Genomic DNA, 27404 nt, shown 5'->3' with positions numbered 1-27404 from the left:
CGTTTCAGGTCAAGGATCAAGAGTTTCCTTTTAACCGTGACCTGGCTCGTATCCTGGTGGCCGTGGAGGACTCCAATGACAACATCCCCTATTTCACCAGCACTGTGTATGATGCTGTGGCGCATGAGTCTTCCCCCATAGGCACTTCTGTACTACAAGTGACTGCCTTAGACAAAGACAATGGGATTAATGGGCAACTCACGTACACAATAGAAGCAGGTGTGAGCCTATCCGTAAATAAACATGTCTCCATTTTCTTCTGTTTTAAACAGGGGGTTTAAACTGTGACTGTTTTTCTTAATTGGAATGTCAGGCGAGAAGAAATCAGAATTAAAATTCAGTTTTTAGTATTTACCACTAATGATGTCTGTAACCTTTCTGCTTCTTTCAGGTAACACCGGCGGCGTGTTTGGCATCGATAATGCCACAGGCCTTATCTTCATTGCCAGGGACTTGGACCTCACCTCTGTAGGCTTTTACACCCTCACTGTGCGTGTCACAGACAGTGGATTTCCTCCATTAATGGCCACAGCTTCCGTTCGCATCTCCCTGATACTCTCAGACTTCTCCACACCCAAGTTCTCTCAGAAGGAGTATCAGGCTGAGGTAAAAAGCTGAGTGAAAGGATGGATGGATGGGGGAGAGGTAGGGAAGGGAGAGATAGATGGAATAAATAAAGGCTGGAAGATGGTATGGAGGGCTGGAGGGTAAATCTCTAGACAAATGTAGAGTGGGTCAATGAAACTGTGCACTTAACTCACCAAATTTTATCATCAATATCTTTGTATTAACAGATCATGGAGAACAGCACTATTGGAACACACGTGACCACTGTCAGTGCCCTCAGCCGCTCAGCACTCATTTATGATATCACCAGGGGCAACGAGGAGCACTGCTTCTTCATCAACCATCATACTGGTGTAATCAGCACGCGCAAACCACTTGACTTTGAGGTTCGTCGATGCTCGCAGTATTTCTACCATCTGCCCAGTGTTTTAAAGGGGCACTTTTACTCACTGAGTTTGTTTGTTTTGGCAGAAAACAACATCCTACTTTTTGGTGGTGCATGCTCTGAGCATGGCCGGAGTGGAGGCCAGCACCACCGTCATCGTCCAGGTGGTGGATGTCAATGATAGCCCACCTGTCTTCCAACAAGTCAGGTATCAGTGACGATCAAAAGAGAAGAGCTTTCAGCACTGATGTGCCCCTGACCTGTTTACTGAGCCGTATTGAGTCCTGACAACATGTAATTCTCTGGAGTGATGGACGAATAGCTTTGCTGTTTTTACCTTAACAGGTATGTGGGCGCAATCAGTGAGGCTGCTCCAATCAACAGTGTGGTCCTGGGAGAGGATGGTAACCCTCTAGTCATTCAGGCGACGGATAGCGACCGCAATCACAATGCTTTGCTAGTGTTCCAGATCATAGACGAGACCGCTCGTATGTTTTTCAGCGTGGACTCGGGGACTGGATCGATTCGGTAGGTGACATGTAGAAACCAGACCAGCTCCGTCATTATTGAGGTTGTCTGATTCGAGTGCTTATGGATATACTTATCTCTTATCTTTTATATAAGATATATTTCATAATTTATGGAGCAAAGGATTTCTTCTCATTCTTAAATTTTAGAACGATTGCCAGTCTGGACTATGAGACCTTCTCAGAGTTCCTCTTCCGGGTTCATGTTAGAGACAGTGGCCAGCCTTCTAGGAGCGCTGACAGCCCAGCAGAGGTGATCATAAAGGTGAGTAAATGACATATGAATCTGCTTCCACTTCCTCATGAACCATTCTTAACTCACTGTGATTCTTATGTTACATTCCATTTCCACTCCGTGTATACCTTGTCTTAGGTGATCAACATCAATGACTCACCTCCAAAGTTATCACAGGACATGTACGAGACAGTGCTCCTCCTGCCAACCTACGTGGGAGTGGAGGTCCTTAGGGTTGAGGCTTTTGATCCCGATATGACCTCTGACCTCTCCCTGAACCCTGACAAGTCTAAGCTAGTTTACTCTCTGGTAGACAGCAACGTGGAGTACTTCTCTGTTGAACGCGACACTGGAGTTGTGACCGTCATCAATCAGAGCCTCAATAAAGACCGTTACCGCTTTAATGTGAAGGTAAGTGACCGGAGGTGACGCACGGAATTTCTGTCCTTCCTGTCACTAGTTTTGATAAACAGACTTCCACAGGGGCGTCACAGCACAGGGTTATCTGCAGAAATGTGCACACAGAGCCCGAAGTTATTCAGTGCCTTGGTGTAGAATGCCATTTGAGGCAGGGTTTTCTGCCATATCGATGGGTGGTCTCCATGCCTCAGAGTTGCTTTGTTATTTTTGTTAGCAAATAAGAAAGGGGCAGTGCATGCAAAGTCTTATTGGATACATATTAAAACCCCAGCATTACATCTTCTGTGAGTCAGTTATCAAATAAATGCAAAGAACTCTCCCCGACTCTGTGCTGAGAGCCCAACAAGACCCTCTCACCCTTCTGTTTTTGTTTGTTTTAAGGTATGGGACGGACGTTTTTCCAGCGTGGCGTCGGTCACAGTGCTTGTCCGAGAGGCCATAGACAGTGGCCTGCTCTTCACCTTCCCGGTCTACTCCGCCTCCATCCCAGAGAACATATCAAATGTCACTTTAGTGACTGTTGTCAACACGGTCGGCCACCGCCTCAATGAGCCGCTGAAGTACACGCTGCTGAACCCCAGTGGGCGCTTCACGATCAGGCCGACCTGCGGGGTGGTGCTCACCACGGGTGTGCCTTTTGACCGAGAGGAGAAACAGAGCTACGAGCTGGTGGTGGAGGTCAGGAAAGAAGATGAGATACTGAGAGTGGCCAGGGTGACTGTGCACGTCCAGGTGGGCATTTGTGTGTAAAAGCGCATGTACATGTTTTTATTTTTTGTTTCCAGTTTTCCACATGCATGAAAACTTAAATGTGTGACTTACTATACCGGATGTTTGTAGGAAAATAAAAGCGGTTAGTTAAGATCTAATGAAGTATGGGACACTTAGCATATTTGCACTTTAGTATCACTTGGTTCGCTGCCAACACCCATAGCATTTACTGATCCTGTTACTAAATTTTAGGGACTAATTCTTTAAGATCTCAGCTCCCACCAAAATTCAAGTGTCTCTTCTTCCTTTACTTTCTTTACAATGACCCCAATGGATTTTCTTAAAATAACTGCCCTGTCTCTAGGTGGAGGATGTGAACGACAATGCACCAGAGTTTGTGAACCTCCCCTACTACGCTGCAGTGCAGGTGGAAGCAGAGCCAGGATCAGCTATTTACAGGGTCTCAGCCACTGACCAAGACTATGGTCTGAACGGACAAGTGACTTACAGCCTTAAGGAGCAGCACAGGAACTTTCAGGTGAGAGCTGTTATTTCCTGCTATTTAATGTTCACTTAATTTTATATGGAGGGGCTTTACATTTAAAAAAAATTAATGGGTTTGTGGATTCTCATGCTTCTTTCAGATGAACCCTGTGACGGGAGAGCTGACCTTAAAGAGGGCGTTTGAAGCAGACTTATCTAACGCCGAGTACAAGGTGGTCATTGTGGCCACTGACAGCGGCTTCCCCCCTCTGTCCAGTGAGGTGGAGCTTCCTATCACTGTAGTGAATAAAGCCATGCCGGTGTTTGACAAGCCGTTCTACGGTGTCACTGTCAGAGAGGATGTGGCCGTCTCCACCTCTGTCCTGTGTATCAACGCCACCAGTCCCGAAGGCCAGACCATCATCTTCACCCTCACAGATGGAGACCCTTCCCTCCAGTTTGACATTGGCTTCGACACGGGAATCATCAGCGTGATTTACCCATTGGACTACGAGACCATGCAGTACTACCGCTTAACGGTGAAGGCTACAGATACGCTGACTGGGGCCAAGTCTGAGGTTGATGTAGACATTGTCGTGCTGGATGTGAATGATAACCCGCCACTGTTCCTGAACACCTCGTACTCCTCTGTGCTCGCTGAGAACTCCATGATTGGAACGACCGTGTTACAGGTGTGTGTGTATCTTTGTTTATTGAGTCAGTCCAGTGTGGACTTTAACTGAATGACTGTTTACACCTCAGACTCGCTTCAGCAGTATTTTGGATGAATATTAAATGCCAAATAATTTATGTATGAGAGGAAGCGTGATATTTCCCTAGAATTTTCCCAGTGGAAGCTCTTGACCTTTAGCGAATAATAGACCGGTGCTGTTGATGCACTGAGGGACATGTTTGCACAAGACAAGTCGAAGACACCAAATTATTGAATTAATTTATTTCTTTAACAATCTCTTTGAGGTTAGCCAGTCATCAAAATAGGTTAATGGTCTTATTTGACTATGTTATTGAACTCAACAATAATTAGGAAGGCAATCTGAGAATATTGTATAACATGAACGTTTATCATGCCTTAAAATACACTTGGGCTTGCTCAGTGGAATTGCAATTTTGTTCACATAAGCAATGCACTGTAAATGCATGTTGTGGGCTTCTGGCACAGATTATGTCTATGCTTTGAAACGCTGATACATTGTAATTTATATTTTTAAAAAATGTATGTAAACTATTTTATTTTATTACTGAAATTTAAAACAGTAACACTTCTTAATCCTCTACCTCAACATGATTATCAGACTATTGAAAATCTTTTTGTAAATCATAACCTGACAATGACGGTATAATCTGCTGCTTTTGTTTTTAAGGTATTGGCACGATCAACAAAATAACCACGCAGGATACTTGACAATGTTTTAACGTGTGTAGATGCTAGACGTATCCTGACTTTTTTCATTTGGACTCAACTGTAGCTACTGTATAGAGAATGTCAGGGTAAACAAATCAAACCTTATCTTGAATTATGCATGAGGAAGTGCAAAGTTTATTGTTACTCTCGTTGTAGGTGTTTGCTCAGGACCAAGACTCAGAGAAGAACGCCATAGTGACTTATCAGATCCTATCTGACATCTACAACAGCAGCGACTACTTCCACATTGACAGTAACAGCGGACTGGTATTCACGGCACGTCTGCTTGACTATGAGCTCATCCAGCGCTACAACTTCATTGTCAGAGCAACGGACAGTGGAGACCCCACCCTCAGCAGTGATGTTAGTGTCACCGTGAGTGTTACTGACACAAATGACAACCCACCTAATTTCAGCCAAGCCCTGTACGAGGCCTTTCTCAGCGAATTGGCTCCCAGAGGACACTTTGTGACTTGTGTTCAGGCGTCGGATGCTGACATCTGTGATGCTCAGCGGCTGAGGTGAGAAAAAGAAAAAGACATTTTAAAAAGTTGGTGTTTTCTCTGTAATGTTTTGTACCACTGATGATTAGATTGTTTTTTTTACATAGTTCCCTATTGAACCAAGTTCAATCTTTATCTAAACTTTTCAGTCTGTTATGTTTAGAAAAGCACATTGCTTATAGGCAGTCTTGTTCTTGTGTTCTGTTGTAAGTTTCACTTCATGTTTTATTTGTCTTCTGCTCCAGCGGTTTTGACTCAGCACTCAGAGGGACTTGTGTTTCCAGCGGCTTCTGAGCAAAATAAAAGTGTACATCATAATAAACATTTTACCCTTTTTTTGATTTGACTTTAGATACAGTATTCTCTCGGGGAATGAGAAAATGACTTTTATGATGGAGCCAAATACAGGGGTGCTCAGTCTGTCTAACAAGAGGAGACAAGGCATGAAAGTCTTGTATCAGCTCAATGTGTCCGTGTCAGATGGAGTCTTCACCAACACCGCTCAGGTGAGACAACTTCTCAGAGGTTACAATTTAGTTCTGTCAACTGATTTGCTCTTTTTTTTAACCTCTGCAGTGTTTATACACAGCGAGCCGGGTGACCTTCTTCAGCAACCCCTCGTTTCAGATTTGTTCCGCACATTTGCAGCTGTCCAATGTGACTGCTGTGTTCTACCACTGGCTGCTGAGCAGCTCTGCAATTGGGGGTTAATGTGTGTTCATGTCATATCAGATTTACTATGAGGATGAGCTGCCAACTGGAAAAATGTTCACATCTGTCTCTTAGTTGTAATTACAAGTGGGACTCTGATATCCCACATCTCTCACAGTCCCCATTATATGTGGTTGCAATAGCATTCTTTCGTCTCTTCTTCTTCTGACATGATGTGAACACAAAGTATCCCCACAGTAGTTTGTCAGAGAGTGTTTGCAGCTGCATCAATCACCATTTGATCACGAGCCTGATGCTCTTACTGCTGGCCTGCATGCAACGATGATGTGATCGTGTTTGACAAATCAGCCAGTGCTGATTATTGTGATGGCATCAATAAAATGTCAGCAGACATGAGGACGATGATGAGGATGGGATGATGATTATAACGATGGTGATCCCTAGGTGATTGTACGTGTCCTGGGAGCTAACCTATACAGCCCTGTGTTCAGCCAGAGGTTCTACTTGGCTGAAATCCGAGAAAATGCCCCTCCAGGATCAAAGGTTATTCAAGTAAGTTTGCCTTGCCACTTCTCACTCAGGACTTTTGAAAGAAATCTTCCTGCATGAATGACGTTCTGACTGACATTATTTTCTCTCTGTATGAACCTGCAGGTTCGTGCAACAGATGAGGACTCTGGGTTGTTTGGCCAGATCACCTACTCCTTCATCAACGATCTGGGGAAAACTCAGTTCAGCATTGATGCAGATGGAATCATATCCACTGTTCAGAAATTAGACAGAGAAAATCCTCTTAACAAGGACATGGTGCTGACCATTATGGCCCTGGATGGTGGAGGTATTATTTTTGACAATGACCAGACTGGCTTCCTCTTACCTCTAGATTTTGAAGTCTGAACATTAAGCTAACATTAATGCATTAGTGATTGCTAGCTTTGGTAAATGCACTGTGGATGATAGTTTTTGTATAATAAGATCCCATATTCCTTAAGATTAATGAATGAATAGTTGTGCATGTTCACATTACAGATGCATTACATTTTATCAGCCAAAATGACTTACAGTGAATGCGGCAGTGGAATGAGGCAATCTGTAATAAAACTATGTACATATGATAAATACATGCATGTACATTTACTTTCTATTATTTTTCCAGGACGTGCATCATTTTGCACAGTGCGAGTGGTCCTTGCTGATGAGAATGACAATGCCCCTCGGTTCAGAGCGGTTGAATACCGTATGAGCATTAAAGCGAATGTTGCCAAAGGTTCTCTGGTGACACAGATCCAGGCCACTGACCCTGATGCTGGGTCTAATGGGAGGATCACCTACTCCCTTTACAGCGAGGCACGGTTATCACTGGTTGATGTCCTTGAGGTCAGTGCATTTTGCTCTTTCACTTAATATGACTGTATGGACTCTAAAAATGTATGAGAGAAAAAGACGCAACAGTCTAACCAGATCCAAACCTCAACAAATGTATTTAAGAAGAGTAAACCACATTAAAACTCGTGTTTTATGCTGTAGGCTTGATTTTCAATTAAGAGATATTCTCAGCTGATACCCCCCCCCTCCCCATTTCAGTGGATTAATAGCCATCTGTTTACTTTACTGATGGATTTTTCCTCATCAAAGTGGAATTATGTCACATCAAGATTGATGCTTCTGTCAATTTTTACCGCTCAAAAGGGAAACACTATTAAATGATGAACAAATAAACAACTAGGCCTGTAAATGAAACAAAAACCTGTAGCATAAAAGACTGACATAATATGAATTAATATAAAAAAAGCAGTAGCAACCTAGTGGAAGCTTAAACAACATTACCGTGCTCTGATTTGTGAATCTCTGATTAAGAGGACAAACAAAACCGATTAAGTAAAATCTAAAATATCAAAACCAAAACAGGAGTCCAAAATATCTGCGTTGAGTTCATGCTGATTGCTCTATTACCAGGACCTCTAAAGTTGATTAAAATGGCCTTGTGATTTGTCTGGTATCCAGGTGGAGCCAGACAGCGGTTGGATGATGACTAAAAGCACTGTGGACCACCTCCAGGGGACTGTGCTGTCCTTCTTTGTCAAAGCCACAGACTGCGGTTCTCCAGCAAAACACTCTCTGGTGTCAGCCTTCATTCACGTCGTCCCACCAGATGCATTTGTTCCCTCGTTCAGCCAGCCTCAGTACTCCTTCACCATCCCCGAGGACACAGCAGTGGGAACAGCCTTGGGGTCTGTGTACATGGGCCCTGGACAGACGGGGTTCTTCACTGCTGTCGGAGGAGAGACGCACGACAGCAACCAGGGAGGGACCTTCCTGGTGGAGAGGGAAACAGGTCTGATCCGTCTGATCAAATCACTAGACTACGAAGAGGTCAGCATCTTCCGCTTTAAGGTCGCGGCAACAACAAGAAGAGACCTGATCGAGTCTATCTCCACTGTAGACCTGGAGGTTAAGGTCGGTGGTACTGTTAAACAAAGAGCTTGTTAGCCTTTTGTTGCCTGTTATATCATTTGACGGGAATTAAATTGGACTTGAATTTCAGCTTTTGTGCAATAAAATAAAATGTAGTAGAAACTACAGAAAACTGAAGTGCACCCAATCGCTCAAACGGCCAGAAAATAATAAATCTGTGTCAAAACAGGTATCGTAGACAAAATAAACCACAAGGAATTGTGGTCTCACTGGGCACTTCAATAAATAGCAGGTTTAGAAATGACTGATAAGGTGGTTTCCATTCTCATAGTGCAAAATAAAATGGGAGCCAGTAAAATACCAAAGTAATGTGTAAAATGCTACAACTTGGTGCATTTCTATTAAAGCAACTGGGATGATTTAAAATACATGTATGTAAAAAGTACAATTCTGAATTTACTCGAAACCAATTTCAATCCAATTCATTTTCACTCAAAAGTCATGATGATGATATAGGCTTCGTTGGGCTGATTTGTCATTTTGCAGATCCTGGATGTGAATGACAACAAGCCGGTGTTTGAGACCAACACTTATGTTGCCACAGTGATGGAGGGCATGCCGGTAGGGACAAGAGTGATTCAAGTGCGTGCACTCGATCCAGACTGGGGCTCTAATGGACAGGTGTGTGACAGCCAAGTTCAGCTCTCACTGAATATTTTGTTTGTATTTTGCTACAAATGTTTCTCTCAGCCCTGTCAGTGTGGTAGATGCTTTGAAAAGCTTCTGTAATTATCCTTTCAAAATTGTAGGTAACCTACAGCCTCGGACCCCTGCTCACCTACAACTTGGACTTGACAAAAAACGCTCGCTCCTTCGCTGGCCCTATCACGACCAGTTCTGTCTTTGCTATTGATAGCAAAACAGGCTGGATCACCACTGTGAGTCAGATGGACCACGAGGCCTGCTCCAGCTACAGCTTTGAAGTAGTGGCCTCTGATCTGGGGGAGTCGCAGTCTCTTTCTTCCACCACAGTGGTGACCATCACAGTTTCAGACATCAACGACAACCCGCCGCAGTTTGAGAGGGAGCTGTACCGGGGTGCGGTAAAGGAGAGCGACCCCCTCGGCGAGGTGGTAGCTGTTCTGAAAACCAAAGATCGAGATGGCACAGATCAAAACCGCCTTGTCAGCTTTTACATCACCGGTGAGGAAATTAAGAGAACACTCAATGTATTTTGTGCAGCAGTAATTGTCCCTTCGTACTGTGAAATCGGGTTGTGTATGCATAAAACATTTCTTTGGCCTAATGGAGCTGCTATTATTAAAGGTCAAATTTGGACTCAAATGTCAAAACGACTAACTTTTATTTTTATATATTTCCTTTTAATTTTAATACTACGCCATATGTATTATACAACAGCACATGAGGAAAATTATTAAAATTTCTCAAAAAGGACACAACATAGATGAAAGAAAAACGGCCAGAAACAAACTAAAATTTATATTATATAGTTTATGATCAAGCAATATGGGAACTTCTGCTTCAAATTAACTGCCTGAAATTAGTTCATTAATTGGAATTCCAAATTAATAGGTAGTCTTTTCACACTCCCCAATGCACTCTTGGGGAGCGCTCACTCCTTTTTTATGGCAGTTATAAAAAAAAAAAAAACATTGTGAGGCCTCTCCAGCAAAACTCTCACCTTGACACTGAGCTCGATGTTTTCCAATCACATAACACTGTCTCATAAACACTAAGGATGATATATTTTGGCCTTGTGTTCTGACATTTAAAAATACTGATTGGCCTAATGGAGGCGTTATAATAAAAGGTCAGATTTTTAAATTTTGAAAGGCCATTGCTGCAACAACGCCAGAATGGTTTACACTCTAATGATAGATGTTTATTGATCGTGCCAAAGGGGACCTGGATCATTCATGTGTGTGTGGGTGTGTGGGTGTGGATGGGCGGGGAGCTTATACTTATTCATCTTGTGAATGAACGAGTCTGTGACAATGCATCTTCACCTCTTTCTTTGCTGTGCAGTGTCAGCGTTTAAACCTTTACCTGTATATTCTCCAGGGGGGAATCCGCGGGGCGTGTTTGGCCTGGCCCTCGTGCAGGGAGAGTGGAAAGTTTATGTGAGTGGTCTGCTGGATCGTGAGCAGCAGGACTGGTATCTGCTCAACATCACGGCCAGTGACGGCCTTTATGTTGCCCGTACTGCAGTGGAAGTTACCATCATGGATGCCAATGACAACAGTCCCATCTGCAACCAGGTCAGGGATACAGACAGATGGAAATGGGTGAAATGAAATATGCAAAGCAAACAAACATAGAGTAGAACGTGCAATGTTTGCAGTGTGTCTCCAAGCCAACCACTTTCTAATTAGTGTTTTGTCTCGCAAAAAAACACATTCCCCTTGAATACATCATATGATAATGCAGTCAGTGGACAGTAATGAAAAGTTATTGTGACTGCAGATTAACTGCTTCTTTGTTAAACATGGTTGAAAAGTAAATCATTTACCCGGGAGTTTTGGGGACAAATGTGTTTAGAGTGAATCAAATTATTTCTGTGTTTTATCATGAAAAACATCATGCAAGAGATGAGGGTAATATGCATGTCATTTACACCCCTTTATTTTTTAAATACCAAACACAAAGCTGTATCAGTGAACGCATGAATTATTAATTAGAGAGAGGGTTCATTATTCAATTCTACATTTACATTGTCACTGACAGTATGCAGTCTCACAAAGTGTTAATGAGTTAGTTGCGGACCCACATTGATGAACTTGTCACGGGCAATTTTAAGGGAAGTTTAACTCAGAAAATTATTTTGTTGAATAATGGTAAAAATTTACTGTATGTATGACTTTGTAAATAAGCCAAAGTGTGGGGCTGCAGTAAAACTGCTATTTGCTATTTGAAAGTGTACCAAAGTAAAACCTCAGTGCGAATAAATTAAACCAAAGTGTACTATGCTTAAGTTTAGGGAATGTACTGTAAGTTTTACATACATTTTATTTAGACTATAATATGCTAATCTTAGAAATACCCACAGTCAAAAGCTGATAAACAGTGTTCTTAATAATATCACACAAATGACAGAATCACACAAACAAAAGACATGAATCAATGATTAAAATGATCACCTTTAGTTTTTGTGCTACTTTAAGACTCCACTAAATTAGTTTTAATACTGTGCCAAAAGCAGATCTATGAGAGGAAAATTGCTATGAAAAGGAGGGATAATTGGGCTGTTCAATTTTCTGGGAATATCCCTTTTCATTTAGTAATGTTCTGCAATTCTGCAATTTCACATAATTAGTTGAGAAACTTTTACTCTCACTTTAAACTCTTACTCTTTGAAATCAGCCCTCCCTACCTCCCTGTTCTCCTCTGATATTCTGTCTGTTCTTAGACAAGTCAGGTCTGTGTAACTACAAAGTGGTTACTTTGGCATTACATGGTAGCAACACCAGATGTATAAAGAGACATTAAAAGCCAGTAACTGTACTATTACTGTGTAGTAGTAGTAGTATTAGTAGTAGTATTAGTAGTAGCAGTAGTAGTACCCTTTTGCTTGTTGTTACTAGTTGTAACAAGAGAAGCAACAGCATTTCTATTCATAATGGTAATGGCAGTAAAATTACATGTACGACTGCCACTTCTGCCATTAGCTGTAGTATTAGTCATGATAGGATCAGAACAGGAAATATTAGTGATAGTTATAGTGGTAATAAGAGTATTAGAAGTACAGTACTAGTAGTAGTAGCAACTGTAGTACTAGTACTGTAGTACTGGTAGTAATACCCTTTATTGTCATCATCAATTAATCTGGCATTTATTCTATTCTATTCTGGTCTATAAAATGTAAGTAAATAGTGGAAAAATCTAAATTTTGTAACTAAAATGATTCTTCTTTTGTCCAACAAGCAGTCAAAAAATTAACACATTCAGTTTTAAATAATGTAAATCCTCCCATTTGAGACATTGAAACCGGAGACAGTTTGGCATTTCTAATTGAGAAATTACTTTGGCTATCAATCATCATAATAGTTGCATGATTAATTTTCTGCCCGTTGACTAATCACTTAATCGACTACAGCTCCAAATATAATTAAGGCCGCAAGCAGCGTTATTGCAGTCACTTTGTACACGGCGAACACAACACTGAGTAATGGTCCAACCACACTGATAACAGCAAGCATGATAGGGCAGTAAGACAAAAGATGCGTGTCAGCAACAGTTAAAAAGGAGTGTCAGAAATCATCATGTATTTATAAAAGAAACTGGCATTAAAATCTGTGTAGATTTATAAAGGAACAGGTTTCTGTTTCTATGTCACTGTAATGCAAATAATTAGATGGAAATAACAGGTGTTGTTTTGATATTGCTTTGTGAAATGTATACAGTGCTTATAGGAAAAGGCAATATACTTAAATGAAGTTCATACTGTGCAGTACAGACTTCTCTGAGATTTTATCATTTGTTTTTTGGTGAAACAGTCTTTGATGTTCTACAAAACCCTGAGGCAGTTTTCATCATAGAGATTTCTCATAAACAGTAACCCCGTTTGAGGTATATCAGATTAAACTCCTTGGACCAGTTCCTCCAAATGGCCTACAACACACTAAAACTCAAATATAAATTAAATCAAATATAAATTACAACGGGTCCCTGGCAAAGTGTCCCATTCGGTGCTCAAGCCCTAATTACAGCATTTGCAGGTGAACGCTGTATTACAGAGCAAAAGCATCAGGGTGACATATGCTGTATTGTGCTTGGAAAAACGGAAAAAAAAAGATTCCCGTTGTGCTTCGATTAAATACTGAGGTCACAAAGTTCATTCGTAGGGGCAGTCACTGATGGGAGTGGAGGCAAGGCCAGAAAAGGGCACTTAACTCCGCTGTGCTCGTTCTATCAGCAGGGATAATGGATGCAGCACCCAACAGTTTTATGTGTCTTTTTGATGTGGACAGATGAGGGTTTTTTTTTTTTTCTGACAATGTGGTTTCCCTTTGTGCTTGTGTGTCAGGCGGTCTATAGCGCCTCTTTTCCTGAGGACATTCCCACTAACAAGGGCATCCTGACGGTGGGCGCAACAGATGCTGACTCAGGCTCCAGCGCTGAGATCCAGTATTCACTGTTCGGCATTGGAGTCGAAGATTTCTACATGGATGCAAACACTGGTACAGCTGATATTTTTCCTAAGGTTTTTGCATGATCAAAACAATAGATACATCACAGAATAAACATCTTTTCTACTGCTTTCTACACCTTTTTATTTTTGTCCTAAGGTGAGCTGCGCACTGCCACTGTCATGGACCGAGAAATGACACCCACCTACAAACTCATTGCCCAGGCAACTGATGGAGGAGGGCTGTTCTGCCGCTCTGACATTTCTCTCAAAGTGGTGGATGTGAATGACAATGCCCCCTCTTTCTCCTCTACTCATTACCTGGCTAGTGTCTTTGAGAATGCTGCCCCCAAGGCGTTGCTTACTCGACTGCAGGCCACCGACCCTGATGAAGGTGAGCTGCTATGATGTTATGCTGATATATGTTGGATGTACAGCACGTGAAGCAAAGATCTCAACAAGTACGGAAAGTTTCTCTCATGCATTAAGAAAAGACCAGATCAAGGAAAGAAGCATCACTGACTGCATAAGCACCCTTTAAGTGACAAAAAACATGATATGAAGTCTTGCGTGTGCGTGAATTTGTCTTTTGTTCTCTCCAGGTCTTAATCGCACAGTAGTATATTCTTTGGTGGATTCAGTCAATGGATTATTTTCCGTCGACCCGGTGTCTGGGATGGTTATTCTGGAGAAATCTCTGGACAGAGAGAGCCAAGACTCCTATCGTGTGCATGTCCAGGCCACTGACCAAGCTGGGCAACAGGGGGCACTCTCCTCACAGGTTGGTGGGCCTGGTGACACACATTCAATCTCCGTTTGGATTTTGCCATGCTGCTCAGTATGTCCACTTAACCTAACTGTGTAGAGTGTTATTCATGATCTCAAAAGAGTGGCACTCGTTCTAAAAATGCTGGCTGGATAATAAATAAATAAATAAATAAAGAGAATCTACGTGTGAACAGTATTGAAACTTTTATGCTTTAGGTGATATAATCATGGTTTTCTGAGTAATTAAATCAGACAGAGTAATTAACACCGCTTCCGAGTAATTAACATCTGTTATTTCTGAAAACACAAAAAGATGTGATTTTGTAATTAAACCATTTTCCTATAATAATATAACTGCAATTTATGCACTGCATGTTGAAGATTAGTCAGCCATGGAGTCATCCATCTGGTGATGTGCAATCTGTATTTCTGTCCATGCTCATAGATAAGAGAAGCCAATGAATAAAAACATGTTGTTTACTGAGGGGATCAGATAAAGTACCTGGTAGATTTAATCAAGATAAATCTTCATCATATTGTGCAGCTGGTGGGACGCGGAAGATGGGGAAGGTGACAGTTACAGAGACAGCGGCATTGGGAAAAGGGGAGGATAAGACCATAAGGCAAGGATGAGGCAGTGCTGGCTCCCTCACATCCACTGCGTCTGTCTTTCTCAGGTCATTTTGAGGCTGCCGGAATAAGCCACGAGCACAGACTGAAAATAAAACCCAGGTGGAAATGAGATGATTGTCGTTTATGTCTAGAGGTCTAGATTAGTCTGAAAGAACTGCTGGAATTAGAATAAACCCTGCCCCGACTGACATGAATTAGACAATGTGTCTGTGTCCTGTTAACTGTGTCTTGTGTCTCCTTCAGGTTGATTTGACCATTTTGGTGCTGGATGTGAATGACAACGCTCCAGTCTTCCAGAGGAGAGACTACGCTGTTACTGTCCCTGAGGATGTCGCTGTGGGAACCGAGGTGCTGCGCGTTATGGCGACGAGCGCTGACATTGGACCTAATGCTGAGATCACCTACCATATCCGCTCAGGCAACGAGTTAAGAAAGTTCACCGTTGACAGAAACTTGGGTGAGCAGAGGTCCTTGTGTGTGCTTGTTACTTTAATCCCTAAATCCAAAACTGAGCAGAAAAGAAAAAAGAAGTTGGTCCTGTATATGCACCGTACTGTCTGTATGCTTTAGGCTCCATTTCTGTGTCCGATGATCTGGACTTTGAGGTATGTAAGGACTACTACCTCACCGTTGAGGCCTGGGACAGCGGGAACCCTCCTCTCAGCACTGCTACCATGGTAATCATTGAGCTCATGGATGTCAACGACAACGCTCCAGCCTTCAGTCAGAACATCTACAATGTTCTGGTCAGCGAGGACGCAGCTGTTGGGCAGACAATCACAAGGGTAACATTTGGTCTCCGTACTATTGTTCTATAGCCTATCTATACTCTTCTGCCTCTTTAACATGTCTCACTTCATATGTGTTTCTTCAAGGTATTGGCAGAAGACTTGGACAGCCAGGTAAATGGGCGAATCACCTACTCTATCCTGAAAGGTGACCGTAGCAACCACTTCTGGATTGACCCTGTAACAGGACTACTTAAAGTCAATAAGCGGCTTGACAGAGAACTGGTAAGGATGCATCCTTAAGTACAATATCTCATAAACAATCAATAGTAATTTTCTGGTTCATGAGCACAGCCAAGACAGAAAATACCAGATCCGCTCAAGGTCAGCGCCCAATGAAGTCTCATATTATGCAAGTATAAGAGTGCTTGCCATATTGCTTCATACATACAGATGCTACGGCGCTCTCATCCCCTTCTGCTCTGTCTAGGTGTCCAGGTACTCTTTGTCAGTGCAGGCGTTCGACAGCGGCTCTCCTGCCATGTCCTCCACTGTCGCCCTTAACATCGACATATCCGATGTTAATGACAACCCTCCTGTCTTCACCCCTCCCAACTCCACGGCCGTCATACAGGTAACAGCCTGAAGCCGTGTGTTGCTTATGTTCGCTTCCATGTGTGCGTTGTTGTGCTCATCTCAACTCCTCTCTCTCTCTCTCTCTCACTCTCTCTCTCTCCAAACTTGCAGCTAAACCAAGCTGCTGGCACCACGCTGCTGAGGCTGTCAGTCAGCGATAATGATTCCCCCAGAAATGGCCCTCCCTTTGAGTTTCGTATCATGTCAGGAAATGAGGGAAATTTCTTCTCCCTGGACCAGACAGGAACTCTGAGGGCCAACCGTGCGTTTGGCCCTGAAGCCCCCAGAGAGTTCATTCTTGATATCCAGGTTTGTGATGGGTCTATGTGTACATACAGTATATTATATAAGAAGGCGTATCTGTGCTTTGATATTGAAGGCTTCGAGTCAATTCACTTTTTTTCAGTTCCAGCTACATGGCTCTCCACATTCTTTGTTTTTATTTGTTCGGTTAGACAGATGCCAGGAAAGTGAGTGTCTGAGTGTAAACACAGTCTTATTATATGATGTTTTTATAGCCATCTTTATACTGTAAGAAATTGCACCCAAATGCAACCAGCAGTAAATTAGTTTTCAACCTTAAATCAGGCCATAATATTTAAATAGAACTTCACCTCTGTTCCTGTGATCTGAGTTTTTGAACATCTCTATCTAACTTTGTTTTGGTGTCTCAGGCAAGTGACTCTGGTAAGCCAAGCCTTACCTCTTCCTCCTGGATATTTCTGAGGGTCATCGGGAACAGCCAGTATAAACCTGCCGTCTCCCCCCTGGAGATTTTCATCGTCATGGTAACAGATACCTTCCAGGGCGGCCCGATCGGTCGGATCTATGCCACTGACCGCGACCCCAATGACGTGCTGTCATTTACCCAGAAGCCTCACCCCAAGAGCATGTTTAAGACAAACAGACAGGATGGCAGCATCGTGGCTCTGCCGGGCTTGGAACCTGGCAGGTAAATGCTACACCACACAAACACGCAACACAGGCTTTAAAGTGGTTGGTACAGATTAAAATACAACACATATTCTTTGTCTTTTCTCAGATACCAGATGAATGCCACAGTGAGTGACGGACGTTTTGCTGTGATAGCCGACGTGTCAATCCAGGTCGAACAGGTGACTGACGTGCTGCTGCGTAGCGCCCTGACTTTACGTTTCAGCTCCCTGTCCCCAGAGGACTTGCTTGGTCGCTACCTGAGCCAGATCAAACTAATATTGCGGGGACTAGCCGGCTGGAAATGGTCACCAGGACAACAGGATCCCCTCCACATCCTCAGTGTACAGCCGGTGATGGGGGCATCTGACGTAGATTTGCTGCTGGCCATGGAGAGCCCAGAGACACCAGCCAGTGGACGAATGGGTGGGTTCTACTCACCGCAAGAGTTGTCTGCAAAGCTGGAGGAAGCAGCAGCGCGGGGCCAGGTTCGAGGTGTCCTCGCCAGTGCAGCGGTGGTGAGCAGCGCTTGTTCTGGAGACCTCGACTGCGGGGACAGCGTGTGCGAACAGACACTGGTGATGGAGGGCGGCTCGCTTGTCACCTACAGCACAGAGAGGGTCAGCTTTGTGTCACCAAGTTTCAGCCGTACAGAGACCTGCACCTGCCCCGGTGAGCACCGGACTCATGCCTACACTTGACACTGGGCTTAGCTCACACTGTTGTTGTCCTCGATATCTGTCACATCTGCTTGTCAAAGTACATTATCAGCATTGGTTTTAATATAGAAAAATCTGAGTGAAGAAGTTTTGCTACATGTATAGATATTTTTTTTTGTTTTTGTTTTGTTTTTTTCAGTTTAATGTTCTATATTCTTGTGTTTGGAGATATAATACATGCATATAAATGTGCATACAAAGAGAGAACAAAATTAATGTAAAGACTTTTTCATATGATGATAGGTGATATTCTGACATCCTGAAGGTATTATTTTCTGATATTTCTGTAACTGCCACTTTGCAAACAGGAGGGACATGCCCCACCCCCGTGGAGCTTTGTGAAGGTCAGTCCTGTCCAGCAGACATGCAGTGCGTCCGTTCTGGTCCTACAGCGCCATCTGTCTGCCAGTGTCAGCCTGAGCGACTAGACGAGTGTGCAGGTATGATTTCATCCTTCCTTATGCTTGAGGTTTGGACCACTTCTGTGCGTCCAATTGTGGGAGAACACACCACGTTGCAAGGACTTGATTATATATTTTTAGTCTTTTTCCAAGTTCAAGCCTTCGCCTCTAATTAACCCGTATCTCTGTGGTTTGGTACTGTGTAGGCCAAACGTCTCTGAGTTTCTCTGGAAACAGTTACATCAAGTACAGAGTGACAGAGAATGGCCAGAGTGGAGAGATGAGGCTCGGCCTCAGGATCAGAACACTTCAGAGAAGAGGAGTCATTATGTTTACACGTGTTAACCCCTGTACCATGCTCAAGGTATTTACATCCTAATGCTACACCTTACTGTGTTGTTTTCCATTCCCAGATCTGCTCAGAAAAGGGTGTTATGTATTGTAGTGGTAGTAGTATTTTCCTTTTTCCTCTGCAGATTGAAGGGGGTCGACTCTGGTTCCAGTTGGACTGTGACAACACTCTTGGCATTATGGGTATCTCTGGCAGACCAATAAATGATGGCCTCTGGCATGCCGTTGCCTTGGAGCTGACGAGGAACTACACCCTCCTGTCACTGGATGACAGCTATGTGGAGCGCCGCCGAGCAGCCCGAGCCCCTGTGCGCCTTTGGCCTCTAGCACCTGATTCATCCTTTTTCTTTGGAGCACAAGTGAGGCCACCGACCGGGCAAGGTGAGAGACCAAGCCCGGGGCCGGGCAGAAGCCAGGGGGGGCCAAGACTCGGGGACCGAGGAGCGAGGGGCCCGCCGAGGGCCCAGGATGGCTTCCAGGGCTGCCTGGGCTCACTGATGCTGAACGGTAACGAGCTGCCACTCCAGAATAAGAGGAGCCCTTATGCTGAGATAGCCGGGCTTAGCGAGGTCAAGTTGGGCTGCGTGCTTTATCCAGATCCATGCGTCAGTCAACCCTGCCTCAATGGAGCCATCTGCAGCAGTCTGCCCTCTGGAGGTCTGTGTGGGTGACAGTGTGAATATGTCTGGGTGTTAGCCATCTTTGTGTGTAAATAAATGACTTAGATAACTGTTGACAAATAAAACCTATACAGTCAGTTATTACAGCTAGAGTGTCAATTTCAGCATTTTAGTTTTAGCCTGATTCTAATGTGAGTGCTTGTGTGTGCACAAATCTTCAGTCAGTTACTCACAAATGAAATCACATGATGTCAACTGGATTTGATGTCACTATTATTTGTGAATATTGATATTTTATACATTTTGGACCTCTCTCCAACAGGCTTCATGTGCAGTTGCAGCGCTGGCTTCACCGGGGGGCGCTGTGAAATTGAATTGACATCCTGCATGCCAAATCCATGCCAGAACGGAGGGGACTGTGCGCCTGTAGGCAGTGCATTCCTCTGTGGCTGTCCTAGAGGACTCGGGGGACTTATGTAAGATAAAACATCCTGCGCACATACACACTTTTAAACTTTAATTACGGATTGTAAAAACAGTGTTAATGAATGGTGTGTCCTGCTTACACAGTACGTACTCAATGACAGTTAGGGTTAGCGATGACTTAGAAACCTAATCAGCTTATCTGCATCTCCCCTCTCATACACATTCAAACATGAAAGAACATGTGAAGGATTCGGCAAAAACACATACACACGCACTCATTAGCAACCCAGCACCCACTGTGTTGTTTTACTTGTTATTGTGTGAGATAAATTAGTGCATCTACTTTAATTCAGTATAATTTGGGTTGAAAAGCCTGTAATCATTCTCCAGCTTCTTTCTTAATTACGGCTCAGTAATTGCCTTTGAAATAACCTCTCTGCTCATGTGGTTGTTCAATGGAGCCACCACTAGAGAGCAGTTTTACCTCAAAGGAGAAAATGGTTCTGCTTTTTTTTTTTCTTTTTTTTTTTTATGTTTTTCACAAAGATGTAAAAATGCTTTTGATGAAACTGTATTAAATTAGATTTAGCTGAATAATTCGAAACATGATAAATTTGATGGCTTTTCTTCAGATTGTTTGAATTATAATCAGTTAATGATGAACACACATTGTAATCCAAAGCAAATACTATATTCTGCCATAAGCAAACAGCTGTTGAGCATAATTGGCTATAAAATTGTGTTTCTGCGGACTGCTAAATAATAATATCACACTGGCTTATTTGCATTTAACAATACAATGGTGTATTCAATTGGAAAATTACCTATAATTTACGAAACACTGTTGAATCATAGACTCAGAAATACAATGTAAATATGACACAACTTGCAGATTTCACGAAGTTTGTTAATTAGGGTATACAGTATTCATTTTCTAAATTATTCATGAGAAGATGGCCAATTTATCCAGGCCTTGTTAAGTAAACTGCATATGCTTAATGACTCCCTACACTTTTATCCAAAGCAAAACTTTGGATAGTTATACAAGGAAGCTCAGAAGGGCTTTTTCTTCTTACATCAGACCAGCTCTTGCACAGTGTTTTGAAAATCCCATCAAGTAAAAATAATTGAAAAGAGAAATACATGTATTTTCTATCTCTCTCACAGCAGGGTGCCATGTTTGAAATGACAACCTAAGATGAGCACGTATGCGTGTCAAGTAAAACCGCGTTTGTGGCAATCTGCTGGAATTTACGTCTTTATCCAAGAGTGTGTGTGCTTGCACTCAGGCATATTTCTTTAAATCAGAGCCATGTAAATGAGGATAATAGGGAATCTGTGGAGATAATCCGTTGATTTAGCACAAGAAAGGCCCTCTGAAAAGATGATCTCCAAAGTATTTATTTTCTTTCTGTCTTTTTAACTCACTGTCACACTTTCATCTCTTACTCTTCTCTTTGACTTTGATACAAATCATCTTCACCACTCCCATGCATAGCAATTTATTTGTCTATGCGTCTGCAGATGTGATAAGGATGTAAATGAGTGCGACCAGGACGAGTGCAGAAATGGAGGAGACTGTGTCAATACATTCGGTTCGTTCTACTGTAACTGCTCGGAGGGGTACGAGGGCCAGTTTTGTAACGATCAGACACCTGGTGATCCGGGGGATGACACTCAGGTATAGTATGAACAATGCTTCAGTCAAATTTATGTAGGAGCAAATCTTCTATCTTCAATACACTGAAGTACAACCCAAAAAGTACTTGCTTTTCGGATTGCTTTTTGCGCATTCAGCTTGCTCCTAATGGGACTTGGCATATTCAGTGAAGCTGTTGAGAATTTTGAGTGTGCAGCGGCCTCCCGGGGAGGTTTATTCACCAGCTTGGTGTGTTTGTTTCTGCAGTAGATGAATGAAAGTGTGGTAATGGGTAAATCATAGTTTCCATTTGAAGTTGTCACGCTCTTGACTTTTGTCGTGCACTATATACCCTATATTCAGGCTGCAAGCCCAATTAATGCTACACATTGTGAGAAGAACGATGCTTTCATTATTCCCTAGAAGATTGTAATTAGTAGATAAGTAACCATTGTTGACAAAAAGCTATTAAACCGCTTTCACAACCAATAAATACATTAGCTTCATTTTGTTTGTTTTTAAGGACATTTGAAGACGTCCTTAGTTCTGGAAATACAGCTAAATAAAAGTTCCCATTGTTTACAAGAGCTTACTCATCACGCATTCTGTTAAAACAAGAATCTGAGGGATTAATCATTTTCTCCATACTGCAAGACCAGAAATGTGATTGTTGTAATCCTTTGCAGTACTGAGTGGATTAGAATTGGAAATGTATCCATACAAAATCAAAATTTCACACTAACAAAATGTCAGTAAGTTCATTAATCAAGAGATGCTTTCATAATGCCGGAGGTCTTTCCAGCACGTGATGTGTTCATTTACATTGATGCATATTAACTACAGTTTTCATATGGCTGCATGGAGGGTTTTAAAGAAATCTGTGTTAACGTCGCAGACTGAGGGGAGAAAGCCCTGTCTGTACCTTGAAACCGTGATAACCAACATTTTTCTCAGTTTTCTCAGCAAATCGGAAATTTGTTCCTTATCTGAACAAAAGTGAATGAACAGAAGCGAAGTGAAGTGAAGTGAATCTACCGGACAGTGATACATTTGGAGACACAGTTTCATCCACATATTGTTTTTTTTTTATGATCTTTCTCCTCGTGTGACCCAGGCGGAGCCCCTGTCTTATGTCGGACCAGGAGAGATCATTGGCATTGGGGTCCTTGCGTTTGTCATCATTCTCCTGCTCGTGCTCTTCATCGCCTTCAGGAAGAAAATCAAATTTAGGAAGGACTCAGACCCGGACCCAAGGAGTCAGACTGTGATGGGCGTGTCAGCCATTTCCACAGAAACCAGCTACATGCTGCACAAGACTGGCATGGGGGCAGAGGGGATTGAGTTTAAAGCCGTGCGTGTGTCGGGTTCACCAGGGACCACGAGCACCTACGGTGAGGTGGGAGGCAGCACAGGGGGCCCTCCCCAGGTCATGGTGCGTCCGACTGCCCACTCCCCTCTGCCAGGAGGACTCAGCAGCCAGGGCATGAGGAGTGGAGATGGTGACAAGACCGCTTCCAGCGAGGGCAGTCAGGTACGCAAGAGTGTGCGTGTGCATTTATTAATGATCTCCTGCATCATAACATGACCGACTTTGTCAGGCAGTTTTAGGTATAATCACAGAAAAATTATTTGATAGAGCTGAAAAATTTAAAAAATGCATAAATATTTTCATACTAAGCACTGAAATCAAAGTCCCAGTTGTATTCCTTTTACTTTTAAAAGAAATTAGTATACTAGAGGTATACGTTCCTCTACACGTAACAACGTTTGTCATAAGGGCAGTTTAAAAGATGCTTTAAAAAGGATCTTTTAGTGCAATGGTGTTGCTCATTGATGTGTTTTCATAGTTGGTATTTTGGTCTTTTCATTCGATTTTCTTGACAATACAAAAAAAAATGTTGAATATCACTAAACGTATCCCTTGAAGTGATTTAGCATTTTTTTGCACTGCTCTTCCGTCCCTACAGTTCAGCAGCTTCCTCTCAGACATGTCCAATGTCCGAGGTGTAGCCAACAGGAGGGGCATCGCAGTGTGCAGCGTGGCACCCAACCTCCCCTCGGCATCGTCCTGCCGCTCAGAGCACAGCCCAGCCCACAAAGTTTCCTGGGAGGGCGAGGAAACCACGGAGGAAGGGCTGGAACGGGTGAGAGATGAGAGGGAGGAGGAATGGGGGCAGAGAGCTTTTGAGTTGGAGAGAACACAGAGAGATAACAGTCCACAGGGTAAGACTGCCACCATGTGCACGCACACAAACACACACACACACACACACACACACAAAAAGTTTTTACCCTTCGATCAAAAAGGCACAGTACACAGGCCATGAACTCATTGTGTTACACACATAAGCATCATCTCCACTGAGGGAGCTTATTTCAAAGTGATCTATGCCTTTTGATCACACAAATCAAAGAAAATTGCCCAGAGTAAGCAAAAGTAGTTTTTTTTTTATTTTCATTTTATTTTAGTTTTACTGATTACTTCCTGCGAGCAATACATGATAATAACTTAACTATACTTTAACTTTTATGGTACACGGCTGAAATTGGTTGAAATCGTGTCTTCTTGTATCAGGATAACTCTCTTACATCTCCTGTGCACTTCTGTTTGAATGGTCAGGGTAATCAGCCAGAACTGATGTCCTATGTTCTTGTCCTACTTTTGCTCAAAAAAGTTAAGTCTGAAATGAAAGTAGTCTCACTCAACGAAAGTCAACTTTTCTGCCAAGTTTTCCAGCATTTTTTCACCCGAGTTTGTTTCACACGCTTCTTTGTTTACTGAGAGGACAACAAACTGAGGGAAGGTGGTGAGAAGTCCGATAATCCAGCTTTCGGTCTGATATTTAGCCGTCAACAACAATAGCACAGGCCACAGCTGGTCAATTAAAGAAGCACGTTGTCCCTCAGTGTGAAGGTAAACGGCATATATTTTGATTCTCTGTCCAGCCTGTTGTTTGAATACCACAGCCTGCAGTGGAAACTTCCTGCCTGTTAATTATTGATTTCTTCCTGTGGGAATGGGAAATAGGTTATTTTATTCTTTTGCTCCCCTGTTGAGTGTGTGCAAAAAAAAAAAAGAAAAGCAAATGCCCCTAGGGGTCACAGTTACATCACAGTCCGTCAATTAATGTGTGATTAAACCTACAGCAAACTAATATGCTGTTTGTCTATATTACAGTACCAAAAACAAGTATACTAATGATGAACATGTAGTGATGAATATATAATGAATGATGTAATAGATGAGCACAATTCGATACGTGAGGGAACATATTGGCCATTTTTCTGTCATTAACCGCCGCTCATGAATAAATAAAATGTTATAAATAATGAAATACTGAAGAAATCAGGTCCCACATTGCTCAGGTTTTGGCACTTATGCTCTCAAATAGGATGTCTCAAAATGAGTATATTGGTGTTCGTGATGTTTTGGAAAGAAATGTAGTTTTAATTAAAGGTTCATAATTGAATGACTTTGACAACCAAGGCCTAACAGCACAACACCTTCTACTAATTCTTCTAATAATGCAAACGGTGCAGACCCTCTTAGTGGAGGCTTTCTGGCTCAAAAGGTCTAACTGCTTTACTGATTACACGACAAATTACAGAAAGCAATTTGTGAAGCTGTTTTGGTTTGTGGGTCAGGATTAGATCAGTGGTAATAGGTATTTCCAATTCAAATATTCTAAACTGGTTTGAATGGAAAAATTAGAGAAATAATGGAAAAAGTGAAGGGAGCCAGATCAATAATTAATTAATATTAAACGTTCATTCAAATTGATTAAATATTATCAACTGAAGTGTAACGCTTACCTTTTCAAGAACGTCAGATGTTGTCAGAATTGCAAAGTGAATTTTTGTGATTTTTCTTTTTTTTTGTTCTTTTTCTGATTGCTCTTACAACAGGAAAAGTGCAGGGGATTTAAAAAGTTTGGGGCCATATGGTTTGGCTGGGTGTTGGTTGTAGGATTAGAGCAGAGGCTGGATCCACAACCTCAGGCATGGCTGCCTACGTTGGCACATAGCCTGGTTGTCACTGGCACAATAATGAATGAATGTGTGTGAGGGTAGAAAATAAATGGAAAGGAAAGACAGAATAATAATAAAAAAATATGTGAACTCATTTTTTTTTTTTTTTTTTTTAAAACAAACTAAACAAAACTCCAGTGTTTTGAGAAGTGTCCCGTTGCCTGCACACTGAATTAGACCAGTGGCTGCTGCTCTGCCTTCCTTATTTAGTTTGATTGATGGTACTGCCTTACTGCTCACATTCCCGCAGGAGTGTTTCACTTGTTCCGTACGCGTTGGACCACGACCACCTAGCTTGGGCTCAGAAAGCTAAAGTTGATGTCCAGACACTCTGGCCCTGATGGACGGAGCATGGTTTTGGTTACAAGATGGGCCAAGCCCTGACGGCTCGCTTGTAAAATGTCCAGTGTAAAGCGCAGTTTGGAAACGGACAGGGGAATGTTAGAAGATGTGACAGACAAGGGTGAAAAAGGCATGCTGTGTCCAGTTATGAGAGGCAAACCACCACCTACAAAACCTCCTAAAACAATCCAAGGTAACAGGAAAAGCTTTTTTACTAACACAGAACTTAAAGATCTGACAATTCCATCTGCACCGGATTTATGGAAACAACAGATGAGCAGTGGGTGTGGTTTTACATTTTTAGATTAGAGACACCTGAGTTTACAATACTGATACCAAAGCATGTTGTTTTCAGTACCGTAGTTTAAAGAACAGAAACAGGTTTTCTGCTGGGCTGTTTTGTTCCACATTACAAAATAAGCCAAATCATTATTTAGCCTCATTATTCACCAGTTTTCTTAATACGAGCAGCTGCACAAGAACTTGTATAGTCTGTATTTACCAACATTATGATTTAGAGAAGAAAGTTTCGATCAAGACTAAAGATCCTGAACATTCAGTGCCAATAAAGGATACACTCTTTCACACATTAAGGTCTGTAGTTAAAGTGTGTTGAGATTTAGCAGAAGAGGCACTGAAAAGTAAACTGTTTCCTCTTTCTGCTTTCCCATTTGCTCCATCTACCAGCATAAGTAAAGCCTCTTCAGGTTTGCCAAAAGTTACTTTTAATCACATCAGCGAAGCTGCCAACTCTTATTTCCAAACAATTTTATATTTCTAATTACAATTTTTCTTCCAGTCCACACTAATGATTTCCACTCTTCTCTGATCTTTTGTGTCGCTTTCCCAATTTGAGCACTTTTGTCAAATCTGTCATTTTGTTGCTGCTTGATCAGAGCATCTGGTACCTGTCTTTTGGCTTAACATACTGTCTCATACACACGGTCTTCACTACAACATGCCTTTATCTGTAGTCACTGTGACACATAAATACCTGATGTGTGATTGTCTGCCACAGATGCAGACAATCACACATCAGGTATTTATGTGTCACAGTTCTGACCCTCCCAAATAACAGCTCAACGAAGGAAAGCCGTGTCAGGAATCACAATGACTTGTAGGCATCTGTTTATTTGAAATATTGTTTCTAAAGACATGCAAATAAAGGCGTAGTAGAGACCCTAAAGCAGGCAGCTTTTTCCAAATTAAATTTCATCTGTTCTCTAGGATAAAATGTCAGATTTGTGACTGGAAATAAGAGCTTTGATTTCTGCAGTGTAAGCAGGCTGGCCACGCCAACTTTTTAAGGTTTTTATTATGATTGGCTGTGTGTCAGGCTGCATTTTTGCAATGCACCTGCCGTTTTAAGTAGTTAGTATTTCACAAGTGGTGTGCCGAACTACACCTGAACAAATAACTCTGTGGACCTTACCCTCGGTGACTCCTCCAGCTGGCACAGACAGCATTAAATGAGCAGGCCTGGGGTTGTAGTGGGTATACTGGGATTTGTTGAAAATGCTGTGCTCCAAAGCAGTTGAAGGGCAGGCCAAATTTCATTCTGAGTATTATACTTCAGCTCCAGTTGACACAGTGAGCTACTGAGGAAATGGATAGACAAGTGGAGAATAGATGCACATTGAAGGATTTGGTTTAGATTCCATTCACCCAGTCTGTATTAATACAATACTCACA

The 27404-nt window shown here is 42.4% G+C and overlaps 1 protein-coding gene across 1 annotated transcript in view; it reads left to right on the top strand.

Annotated features, from left to right (window-relative positions):
* LOC139212867 (protocadherin Fat 3) overlaps nucleotides 1–27404 on the top strand; it is a 58133-nt gene that overhangs the window by 24863 nt on the left and 5866 nt on the right. The window contains exons 12-47 of the mRNA XM_070843424.1: nucleotides 9–219; nucleotides 392–606; nucleotides 795–953; nucleotides 1039–1160; nucleotides 1298–1480; nucleotides 1630–1744; nucleotides 1853–2125; nucleotides 2516–2866; nucleotides 3210–3383; nucleotides 3490–4020; nucleotides 4908–5272; nucleotides 5607–5760; nucleotides 6371–6478; nucleotides 6581–6764; nucleotides 7083–7303; nucleotides 7931–8383; nucleotides 8888–9022; nucleotides 9151–9544; nucleotides 10424–10620; nucleotides 13386–13539; nucleotides 13648–13881; nucleotides 14090–14268; nucleotides 15132–15345; nucleotides 15459–15673; nucleotides 15764–15901; nucleotides 16107–16250; nucleotides 16364–16561; nucleotides 16927–17204; nucleotides 17295–17857; nucleotides 18213–18344; nucleotides 18512–18669; nucleotides 18782–19313; nucleotides 19599–19752; nucleotides 21227–21383; nucleotides 22456–22872; nucleotides 23309–23564. Of these exons, the coding sequence (XP_070699525.1) occupies nucleotides 9–219; nucleotides 392–606; nucleotides 795–953; nucleotides 1039–1160; nucleotides 1298–1480; nucleotides 1630–1744; nucleotides 1853–2125; nucleotides 2516–2866; nucleotides 3210–3383; nucleotides 3490–4020; nucleotides 4908–5272; nucleotides 5607–5760; nucleotides 6371–6478; nucleotides 6581–6764; nucleotides 7083–7303; nucleotides 7931–8383; nucleotides 8888–9022; nucleotides 9151–9544; nucleotides 10424–10620; nucleotides 13386–13539; nucleotides 13648–13881; nucleotides 14090–14268; nucleotides 15132–15345; nucleotides 15459–15673; nucleotides 15764–15901; nucleotides 16107–16250; nucleotides 16364–16561; nucleotides 16927–17204; nucleotides 17295–17857; nucleotides 18213–18344; nucleotides 18512–18669; nucleotides 18782–19313; nucleotides 19599–19752; nucleotides 21227–21383; nucleotides 22456–22872; nucleotides 23309–23564 (8668 nt within the window). The remainder of the gene's footprint in view (nucleotides 1–8; nucleotides 220–391; nucleotides 607–794; nucleotides 954–1038; nucleotides 1161–1297; nucleotides 1481–1629; nucleotides 1745–1852; nucleotides 2126–2515; nucleotides 2867–3209; nucleotides 3384–3489; nucleotides 4021–4907; nucleotides 5273–5606; nucleotides 5761–6370; nucleotides 6479–6580; nucleotides 6765–7082; nucleotides 7304–7930; nucleotides 8384–8887; nucleotides 9023–9150; nucleotides 9545–10423; nucleotides 10621–13385; nucleotides 13540–13647; nucleotides 13882–14089; nucleotides 14269–15131; nucleotides 15346–15458; nucleotides 15674–15763; nucleotides 15902–16106; nucleotides 16251–16363; nucleotides 16562–16926; nucleotides 17205–17294; nucleotides 17858–18212; nucleotides 18345–18511; nucleotides 18670–18781; nucleotides 19314–19598; nucleotides 19753–21226; nucleotides 21384–22455; nucleotides 22873–23308; nucleotides 23565–27404) is intronic.

This window comes from Pempheris klunzingeri, chromosome 14 (assembly GCF_042242105.1).
Source record: "Pempheris klunzingeri isolate RE-2024b chromosome 14, fPemKlu1.hap1, whole genome shotgun sequence".
In the NCBI taxonomy this organism is placed as follows: Eukaryota; Metazoa; Chordata; class Actinopteri; order Acropomatiformes; family Pempheridae; genus Pempheris; species Pempheris klunzingeri.
This window is presented reverse-complemented; position numbering and strand designations above follow the sequence as displayed.